The sequence below is a fragment of the Syngnathus typhle genome, linkage group LG4 (assembly GCF_033458585.1).
Source record: "Syngnathus typhle isolate RoL2023-S1 ecotype Sweden linkage group LG4, RoL_Styp_1.0, whole genome shotgun sequence".
Classification (NCBI taxonomy): Eukaryota; Metazoa; Chordata; class Actinopteri; order Syngnathiformes; family Syngnathidae; genus Syngnathus; species Syngnathus typhle.
The window spans coordinates 4,985,371-4,996,878 of record NC_083741.1 but is presented as its reverse complement, the minus strand read 5'-3'; the positions used below and the strand labels follow the sequence as shown (position 1 = coordinate 4,996,878).

Here is an 11,508-nt window from a genome sequence, read left to right as displayed (position 1 = left end):
ACAATAGTACTACCCTATAGGATAATTCTCCCCAAATATTAGATATGTTCTGTGACTAAAAGTTCATTTGAGCCTAGAGGGTGCTGTAAAACTTTGGCATTTTTGCTTCTCAACCCACAACCATCCCTGTTTACCACATTCCTATCTCATGGCCCCATGTACATAAGAAAAGGTGGCCTAATGAAATGGAAAGTAACCCCAGCGCTCCCATTTGGCAGTGCTTGGTAGAAAAAGGAGTAGTGTGAAAATGCTGGTAGTCCTAGTGTTAAGGGAATGGAAAGGTTTATGGAGTGTAAAAGTATTAGGCAGGGTTTAAAAAGCTATAATATTATGTACTGGATCACAATTCAAATGGAGATTCACGCGCAACCATGACTCACTGGTTTCACTATGTATGATTTCCCCTGGGTTAGTGTCATGTGGTAATTCTCAACGTAGACACTTTGCATTGCTTTGCAAGTTAAACCACCCTTCTAATTTACTTACACCAATGTGGTGTTTAAATTTCTAAATAATGTATATACTGTTTCTTCTTCGCGGATCTTCGTTTTTCACGGGTGGTTCTGGAATGCATTCACCACGAAAAACAAGGGTTCACTGTATATTGAAATATTGAATATCTTTCCTAATGTGTGAGCCAGCGCTGCCTTTTTCTGTCGCTGTTTTTTATTTTACAGTCTATAATTTCACCACCACCGTAAACAGTGAGTTAACACAGACACTGTTCCCTTTTAATCAGGGCCGGTTCTAGGAATGCACATAAGAGGGGGCAGTCAGAAATGTGAAGGGGGCATGTTCTTTTTTTTTTTTTTTTTTTTACTTTACACATCCAGATCTCAACCTGGAGAAGTGGATTGCACTGTCAGGCCTCTACACTAAGACCTGTCCAGCTTGGATGTCCCACCTGAAGATTAAAGCTTCTGCTGGTATTGCTCTTAGGGTCACTGAGGCACGCAAACCCCCTGACCACAATAAGGTGGCAATCTCTCGGGGGGGGGGGGGGGGGGTCATATAATATGAATGTTATATTAACTCTTATTTGAGTTGTCGTTAACCATTAGTTATATCACGGGTCATTACGACGAGTTTGGTGGAGTTTTTACTGCTTCTTCCAACTCCTACTGCGCTGACTGTAACTTGACACTCTCTGGCTGCGTCTTGCCTCATTTGCATACTCACAGTGATTGGATGTTTACGGAGGGGCGCGGAGTCGTGACAGCAGGCTGTGTGAGGACACACTGCATCGACATGAGAGAAGAGAGGGGGCTGCTTAACGTGTGTTTCTATCAGCGGAATTTTCCCCTCTAAAAGTTTGATTCAAGTGGGCAGGACATCTGTTTGAGGGGGCGTTGCCCCCTCTTGCCCCTGCGTAGAGCCGGCACTGCTTTGAATGCTGATCACTTATTTTTTTACGTCCCAGTAAGCTTTTTTTTGGATGACAAATTGCAACACAGGCAGACCGTGGAGGTGGAGTCGAGAGGGTAGGAAGTCAATGTAAGGTGACACTCATGGGACAGAGGAAAAGTAGTCATTCCTTGGTATGTTCCCCTTGAAGAGATCAGAATTTGCAATACTGACTAGTAAGGATAACGTTTGAAAATTGTTCCACAGTGACACTTTGCATACCTCGCAATTAAATGGTTACTGTAGCAACTTGTGTATAGTTAGTGTTCGGCAGTCCGATCTACTAGGGGGAGGGGGGCGGTGCGCGTTGTGGGAGGGAGACTTGACACACTCGATCTCTTGGCGCAGATGTTAAGAATTCCTGTTGTTGTTCAATAAAGAGTCAGTTACAAGCCACGACTTGCCTGACACTTCGATACGCTACATTACTTTTTCAATTGCGGGGCCAAAGCTCGGAAAAAACAGCGCGTCGCTTTCTTGAATGGAATCACAAAAGCTGCTGGTGGAAAGTGCCGAACGAACCCCCGGAGATTACGGATGCTGGTCGGGCAGAGATCACCGGAACCCTACTAAGCGGACGGACCCGGTCAAATGCCGATCGAGCAGTGTCAGCGGACAAGCAGGTGAACATATCTATGCTATGAATATATCTATCTTAATTTCCAATGAGTCAGGAAAGACTACAAAGACCTCAATCTGGAATGTTTTTATGACCTTTTATTTTGTCTAATAAGAACACGTTTAAGTAAACCCTCCTATCGTCCTAGGGGTCAATTTGACCCCATTAAATGCTTAGCATTTAAAATATAGTAGTTGACTTTTATTTTTTGCCTCATAATCCATATATTTTCCATAATTTATTTAGGATGATACTTTTTCAATGTACTGAACACATATTGCACGCATTGGTCGTCCTCTGGGGTTAGTTTGACCCCAAGCTCTTTTAGCTGTTCGAACGTCTGTCTGTGTGTGTGACCTAACATTCACACAGCTGCAGGTGCAGAGTTGATACATTTGAGTTGAAACATTATATTTATTGTATTATACATTGCTTATTTTTATTCTAGTTTCCTATTACCACGAGAACATTGAGATTTCCCACCCCATGGGCATGAAGGTGTGTGTTTGTGCGTGCGTGTGTGTATGTGTGTGGGTGCGTGGGTGAGCGAGACCTACTGTACTCACCCTTGCCAAAGTAAAACTGATTTTTTATGCACTGTGGAGGGCGGGTTGTTCCGCAAGGACATTGATAGTTCATGCAAAATCAGGGAGGTGCAAACATATGAAATCTTGCATGGCAGTCCTCTATCTAAATCCTTCCTCATTGAGTATACTGCTATCTGCCTGTCTTTGAAAATGTCATCTAGAAAAACGTTTACTGTCTAAGAGGTTATGGAAAAGTTCTTTGACAGTGAAAGTGACAGAGGAGATTGTCTCTGAAACAGGACTGTTTTGAGGAAGACCCTGATTTTGAGGTGTTCTCATCTGATGAGAAGGAGAGTTTTGACCCTCCTGTTGTCCCTCAACGATCAGACACTATCGCTTCTAAAAATTGAAAGATAAGTTTTCCCACTGAATCAGCAGGGTAGACTTGGTGCTCCCAACGTTATCAAAATGGTTCCAGGACCCACCAAATATGTAGTTAGCCATGTTGACATCGAGTCATCATTGGAGCTCTTCATTCTTCAATCAGAAATGTTGTTCTTGGGATGACAAATGTAGAGGTGAAGCCAGTGCATGGGGACAGTTGGAAAGACTTGGATGTAGTTGACTTGGAAGCCTACATTGGCTTGCTAATTTTGGCAGGCTTTTACAAATCAAAAGGCGAAGAAACAGCAAGCCTTTGGGATGCTGTGAAGGGAAGAGCAATATTTCCTTACACCATGTCTCTGAAGACATTGCAAGTTTTGTCCCGCGTCATACGCTTTGATAACAAACAAACAAGGCGGGACAGACGAGAATGTGACAAAATTGCGACAATAAAGGATGTGTGTGTCAAGTGGGTGCTGCGTTTACCCCTGCTCCAGGCCACTTCGTAACTGTTGATGAGTCCTTAGCTGCGTTTCGTGGGCGCTGTCCATTCCGACAATATATGCCTAGTTTAGCAGCCAAATAAGGCATAGAAATATGGGCAGCCAGTCCCAAGCCCAGATGACAAAAAGAGGATGGGTGAGTGATAGGTTACAGTAATTAGCCACAAATATATTACAAAAAATAGATCAACCTCGCAAAAAATCGCACGTCTGGTTTTGGTGATGACGTAATATGACCAAAGGGTATGAATTGTTTTTTTTAACCAAAACCAGACGTGCGATCATTAATGTTGAGAAGTAAATTTGAGAAGATTTGTATGAAAACTTCAAAATAAAATAATTGTAATTTAAAGATTGGACCTTATGGTGACGCTAGAGAGGTCAACTCACGGATCTTCATGGGGATATTTATGTATTCAACGAATAAAAAAAAGTTCCTTTCACAAAACGTTGGGCAACAAAATTCTGTAAATTATTTTCTAAAGGTAAATGTGCCTGGGGTTAAATTGACCCCAAGAACCAAATGTGTGATTACTTTTGAGGACGATAGGGGGGTAAAGTAAATTCAAGTCCACTGACACCCTTGATTTAACGGCATAGTACGGATGGATGGATGGATGGATGGATGGATGGATGGATGGATGGATGGATGGATGGATGGATGGATGGATGGATTTTTCGGGTTTGAGTAGATGGATGGATCGATGGAAGGAATATCTTACAGACATATTAGTATATACATATAATGTGTATAGTACGTATGTATACACTGTGTGCAGAATTATTAGGCAAATTGTGCATAGATGTTTTTAATATCACAATGCAAAATCATTTTACCGTTTTTTTCCGTGTATAATGCGCAAAATTTAACTAATTTTTTGTCCTAAAATCTGGGGTGCGCATTATACATGGGTACAATTTTTTTTTTTTTTTTTTAAGAAAGTCATGGTACAACAAAACCAACAACAGGACTGACCGACAAAGTTGTGGAACAAAAAGACAGGGTGACATTACCAAAGACAGGAACAGAAACCAAACAGACATCATGACAGTAACACATGCAATGATCCGACAGTGAGCGAGGGGCAGACAGGACTTAAATACAAAACACGTTACATCGATTGAGGTGACACAGGAAAAGAGGGGCGACGCGAACAGAAACTATGGCAACCTAGACACATAGCAAAACTGGGGACGAGACATGACAAATCTCCCCCGAAATAAAACTTGAAATCACCTTTCTTCTTGTTTGTTGTCAATCGCGCATCGCATTCAGCCATCCTGCCCAACACACTTACTCAGTAAAATTCATAATTGACGACACATCGTTTGATGCGATGGTGCAATCCTTGATGGTGTGTTATTGTCAAATATTGTTTGTTTTTTAATCTCCATCGCGGACCGGACGTCATACGGAGGCCGCCATTACAGATGCACAGAACGGATGTGCAAGACACGTCAGCTATATTAAGAGCGAGAGTTGTTTTCTTCCTATTAGTTTCAATTCACAGTTTAATTAGCAGTTTCAATCAGCAAATAACAAAATGCGTATTACAGGTAATATTTTATTTCACAACACTTTGCCTTGTTCCTTTCGTCTCTGCTGTTCACTTCAAACACGCTCCATACGAACACAATGCTCTGGTATCAGACAAGGCTTGCTCGATCACCTGCTCGTTTGCTGTCTGTCACAATGTACCCTACACAAATCCGAAATTTGTTGCGGCTCCGAGTCACGACGAGGGGCAAGTTTTGGTTTCCAAGGGTGTTTTTATTCCTCTCAAACGTCTCTCCCATACAGAGCCGCCTTTTTCACGTCCGCACGCCTTTTTCACATGTGCGCACGGATCGCGGTGGTGCCTTTACGGGCACTTGGAGAAATCAACGCCAACAAATAAAATACATCCAGCCTATTTAAGACCATACCAAAGACTATAAAAATGGGACCCATTGCCTCCCTGCGTGTGACGATCATTGGGACTTAAAAAAAAAAAAAAAAAAAAAATTTTTTTTTTTTTTAAATTTAAAAAAATTGGGTGCGTTTTATACATGGGTACAGGCTTTTTCCCAGCATCAACATGCCATTTTTAGGGTGCGCATTATACATGGGGGTGCATTATACACAGAAAAAACGGTATGCTATTTTTACATCAATTAGTTATCATCTGTTTCTCTCATACTTCTCTTTACTTTTCTATATGAATTAAACCTTTTTGCTAAATGAACAGAAATTAATCACAAAATGTTCGCAATATAAAACTGAAGAAAGTTGCATAACGCTGAAACTGACAGTTACAGATGGGTGGATTAATTAAATGTTTGATTGGTTGGTTGACTGAAAAATTGATTGATTGGTTGATTGATTGACTGACTGACTGACTGACTGACTGACTGACTGACTGATTGATTGATTGATTGACTGGTTAAACTGTCTCTGAAGGCAACATAAATAGTAGATAGGTACGTGATAGATGCTTACAAAGATGTTCGATCGTGCTTAATACCTCACCCCGCTCACTCACATTGAGCACGCACGCACGCACACACTTACACACACTCACACACATGCACACACACACACACGTACCTGCACGCTGATGACGATATGTGGTGTCACCACTACAAAATAACACATTTCCCCTGCCAAGTTTAGTCATTTTTATTCTTAATATGGTTTTGAATGGTAAATCTGTGGATGATTTGTAACAGTGTGAAACCTCCTTTGGCGCAACGGGCTAGCAATTTAGCTTCAACACAGCAGACTGAAAGCTCAAACTTTGGAAACATTATTTAAGATTGTATTTTTTATTTTTATTTTAGCAGATGCACTTTTAATTTCGTTGTACACATGACAATGACAATAAAGATCTATTCTCTAGTCTCTATTCTTAAGATGAATAGGCAATGTCCCCAACAGTGAATACAGTCACCACTTCCTCATTTCCTTCACATGTGAACTGTTGAAGACTCGACAAGCCCAGTCCAGATTCTGAATCATTGTTTTTTTTTTAAATACGAGGTTAAAGTTTATTTGAATATCTGTAATTATTTATGGAGCTAAAATACTAAATATTTCACAACCTGTATTGGCAATTACTTGTTTTTGTTTGGTTTACTATTTGAAAGAAAATAAATGTTAATTAAATAAAAAGACCACAACTTTGGTTGTACACCTCGTGTGCATCCTGTGTGAACAGAAGTGACTCAACATTTATACAAGTTACTTCTGTATAGGAAAAAGTCACACTTCATCTGTCTTGACATTTTACTTCTTCATTCGATTGAAGTTGTGGTTAGAATGTCCGCGTCGCAGTTAAAAAATTATAGGTTTGAATCTCATGTGAAACTTGCATTTTAATCTTCTCCACATTATCCATGGTATCTTATTGCCTTCAGTCACTTGAGAGTATTTCTTGATACAAGCCATTATTGTTATTGCTTTTATTTAAACTTTTATGAGTGCGGGAGGCGGGATGGCTTTGTTTTGTGCTCTGCAGTTTAAAATACAGGAGCTATACAGTGGAACCCTGGAAGTCAACTGCCTCGGAACTCAACATATTCGGTTTTCAACTCAAAATGTCGAGAAATCTTTGTCACAGGAACTTCGGAAACCAACCCGACACACGTGGCTATTGTAAACAAAATAGAGCTCATTCTACCTCACGCTAGTCGGCGCTGGTTGGCGTTGTTTGGCGGGTTGTAGACCGCTGTAAGGCTGCACTGTACTAGAGAAAAACATGGATCCCAAGAAAGACTCAGGAGAAAAGCAGAAGAGGAAAGAAACAAGAACGATAGAGCTGGAAAAGGCGATGTTAGACAAGTATGAAAGAAGCATTTGTATGTTGGACTTGGCATGGGAATTCAAAGTGCCGAGATCAACCATAGGTTCAGTTTTGTGGAATAGAGAGACGATAAAAACTGCTAGTGTTGCTAAGGGGGCTACCAGGGGTTACCAATGGAAAAAATAAAAAAAGGAAAACACTGACAAATGCAGCCAAACAATGCACCTCCTCTCCACCTCCACGTTCATAGATTCAGCGCCAAATCAATGTCAAGGCATGTAGATCATAAATTCACTGTTTTAATGATGTGTTGTAAGGAGACGTATCATGGAAAATCCATTTGTTTTGCTTTTGTATTCATCTTGTGTACTTGGAGTCTCTAAGATTGTAGAAAAGTGTAATCTATCCTTCCAGGTGCTGCAGAGATACTTTTATGATCTGTTTGGGGGCTATTTTTTACTCTGTTCTATTTTCTCCTTTTTCTATTACGTATTTTTATCTATTACATCACATCCGTTGGGGCGGGACTACCAAATAAGGGAATGGGTGCGGCCAAACAAATCCGCCATCATTATTACTCAGAGAGACTTTTGTAGGAGCGGCTCGGTGCGGCACTGGGTAGCACGTCCGCTTCACAGTTAGGAGGGTGCGGGTTTGATTCCACCTCCGACCCTCCCTGTGTGGAGTTTGCATGTTCTCCCCGGGCCCGTGTGGGTTTTCTCCGGGCACTCCGATTTCCTCCCACATCCCAAAAACATGCTTGGTAGGCCGATTGAAGACTCCAAATTGGCCCTAAGTGTGAGTGCGAGTGCAAATGGTTGTTTGTATCTGGCGTGCCCTGTGATTGGCTGGCAACCGGCTCAGGGTGTCCCCCGCCTAATGCCCGATGACGGCTGGAATAGGCTCCAGCACGCCCGCGACCCCTGTGGGTACTAAGCGGTTCAGAAAATGGATGGTTGGATGGACTTTTGTAGTCCAAAAACCTCAAGAAAGCCGAAGTGGAGGGATTAAAATGTTCCGTTGTTGCAGCAATCCGCACAATTCATTGCACCGTTCCCCCAGCATTGGAACCTCAAAGAAGTGCCTAGTCAAATTTCATTTTTTAAGAAGATTTTCTCAGAAATCTTTCATCAGAAGGATTCGCCGAAAGACTGTTTTGTTGATGGTTCAGTTCCTTCAATCTATGGAAACGACGGACACAGTAAACCGAGTTTAAGTGTAATTGGTCGATCCGGGTACGTATCTATCGAAGGATATTTATACGAGATGCGAGTAAGATTGTGTTCTCTAGGCCTGACATCACCTCTCAAATGTTTGTTAGCGCGGTGGGACGATACGACCGTGGGAATCTGATAGTAAATATTTGTTACACTTGTAAAATTATCTGAAACAGGCACTGTTTCATCAGCAAAAACGGTCGGGGTGGAGTGATTGGATTTTTCTACTACCCCAGTAGAAATTGTGTTTATGTCTAGTCTACATGAGGAGCTATGTGCATGCTGGAAGTCTAGCCTAGCGCTAGTTAACTTTAGCTTAAAGACTCCAAACCCATCCTGACAGGTGGTCTAATCACCTGTGCCCCGGCCTGCTCTAAAGTGACCTGTCATGTGTGGCTCAAACAGTAATCTATATTCCTAGAAAGAGTGAAGGCGCCTTCACGGTTAGGGTGAAGGCCGTCCTTCCTCAGCAGGTCGGGGCGGCCCCAGAAGGAAGGCCAGTTATCTATAAAATACAGTCCCTGCTTTTTACAGAACCCAGCCATCCATTGATTAAGGGGAACTAATCTACTAAACCTCTCATCAGTGCTTCTCCCAGGCAGGGGGCCAGAGACAAATACTCGATGCCGACTCATCTTTCTGGCGAGATCACAAGTCCTCGCTATGTTTCTCTTTGTGATCTTCGATTGCCTCATCCTAACATCATTGGAGCCGACGTGTATCACTATGTCCGAGTAGCTAGTGTTGTTGGAACTACGCTGCTGACTAGACCTATTGCGAGTCAGCTGCCTAAGATTAGCTTCTATGTCGGGTGCTCTGCCCCCAGGAATACACATTACCGTGGCTGGATTTTTAAGCGTAATATTTCGGGTAATGGAGTCACCTATGACCAAAGTGCGAGGGCCAGTAGACCGAGATGACTTTGGACGGCTATGCGTCTTACCTGGCTCATCGCGATTAGCAAGCCGCTTGGGGCTGATGCTAACTGGGCTAGCGGGCTGACTACAGTCCGCGTCTGTATACGCCACATCTACAGTTATCGCGCAATTCTGCTCTAACTGGCGGACACGTCCCTCTAGCAAGGACAACCTCTCTAAGAGAAGAGTGCAGTTGGTGCACGAAGCCGCACAAACCTCTTGATCCGCAGCCATCCTTTGTGTCCGATGATCGACGGTAGACAAACGGCCACGAAGCCTCCGCTCTCCCAGGCACTCCGGCTGTGAAAACAAACAAAAAAAAGATCGACAGTGTAATAAAAGATTCAAACTTACTTTAGAGTCAGGGAGATGAGTTCCACGCTGGAGAAAACAAAATCGTCCAAGCCTGAAAAGTATTGATAGTCTGCTATAAATAACCAAAATATCTTTCCTTTTTTTTATTGTAAAGAAGCACAAGAACATTAGGAAAATGTTGAAATTTAATGAACATTCGTTTTACAAAACATTTCATGAAACACCTGAGATTTCCTTAGACAAATGTCTAAAATGTCTTCGGTTGTTGTGATGTCCATCATTGGCACCAACTCAAGAAACTCTTCAGTAACAGTCAATGTGTCATCACCTCCACGCATAAATAAGGCCAGTTGTGCCACGTCTGTGATGTCAGTGCTCTCGTCAATTGCAACGGAAAATGCAATAAATTACTTGACTCTGTTTCAATTGGCTGTATAAATCTGCTCATAGGTCCGAAATCCTCTCTGCTATAGTATTCCTCGTCAGGCTAATATTAGCAAAAGCTTGTCGTTTCTCGGGACATACAAGTTCAGCCGCCTTCATCATGCATCGTTTAACGAAGTTACCATCGGAATACGGCTTTGATGCTAATGCTGTTTCACTGGCAATTGGTTAGCTGGCTTTTACCGCTGCTTCACTGACTTGTCGACTCTGGATGAAAGTTGACATCTATTTCCTCAGACCCGCCTGCAATTCGCTGATCTTATCTCTTCTCACTTGTCCTTGCAAGCCGTCATATTTTTCGCTGTGAAGAGTCTCGTAGTCTCGTTCAATACTGAGGTTTTCCGTGCATTTCAATTAAAAAAAAGGACGTGGTCCATTTTTCATTGAAAATTCTACACTCCATATCTACTTTTCTCAGTTTGGATAATGACATTTTGGCTAATGAGGGTGGAGGGGAGAGGTAGAGACCAGGGTAGAAACGACGTAACAAGCAGCAATTGGTGCATTGCTACCGTCTGCTGTGTTGGGTCTGTCTTCTCTGATCATAACGATGTTGTCTTCTACTCTGATTAAAGATTAAAGTCCCAATGATCGTCACACACACACCTGGGTGTGGTGAAATTTGTCCTCTGCATTTAACCCATCCCCGTGTGATTTTAATCCATCCCCTGGGGGAGAGGGGAGCAGTGAGCAGCAGCGGTGCCGCGCTCGGGAATCAGTTGGTGATCTAACCCCCCAATTCCAACCCTTAATGCTGAGTGCCAAGCAGGGAGGCAATGGGTCCCATTTTTATAGTCTTTGGTATGACCCGGCCAGGGTTTGAACCCACAACCTTCCGGTCTCAGGGCGGACACTCTACCACTATGCCACTGAGCCGGTGTGCCAAAACAGTGTGCCCCATAGCGGATAAACCATTAATAGCATATTAAAAATATTAATTCTGTGTCTTTTATGCATTTTTTCACTTTTAAATTACCCTGCGGGCCTGATCGAACGCGGGCCTGATCGAACCTCCTTGCGGTCCGGTTCCAGCCCACGGACCGTATGTTTGACACCACTGCCCTAGATCATTGTTTGCCTGATGTCTCAAGTCATTAAGGACAAACTCCTCAATGAAATCAACACATCTAATTTTCACATCTAACACGTCTATGACTTGGCCCGCCAACCCTGAATAAATTGTATTATTAAACATTTTTGTGGGTCATTTTCCCTGCAATGACTGTGTTTACCCAGTAGATGGGGAACCGCCCGCCCGCGCATTTACTACCGGAAGCCGCGTCAGAAAGCTCGGTGCACACTCTCAAGTGCGTACAGTAGTACGTATACAAGGCGCACTCCGCGCTCTATTTCTATCAGTGCCGAATTTAGAGCTTAGGCTGTGACGTCAGCATTC

The 11,508-nt window shown here is 42.7% G+C and overlaps 1 protein-coding gene across 9 annotated transcripts in view; it reads left to right on the top strand.

Moving 5' to 3' along the window:
* The first annotated feature begins 1,500 nt into the window (after window positions 1–1,500).
* Window positions 1,501–11,508, top strand: part of tpcn2 (two pore segment channel 2) — a 140,879-nt gene continuing 130,871 nt past the window's right edge. For 8 of the 9 annotated variants that reach the window (XR_009714163.1, XM_061276393.1, XM_061276391.1 and 5 more), the window contains exon 1: window positions 1,501–2,027. Coding sequence is in view for 7 of the 9 variants with exons in the window: in XM_061276393.1 (XP_061132377.1) it covers window positions 1,886–2,027 (142 nt within the window). In the remaining 2 variants the exon portion in view is untranslated. The remainder of the gene's footprint in view (window positions 2,028–11,508) is intronic. The other variant, XM_061276388.1, reaches the window with a different exon arrangement.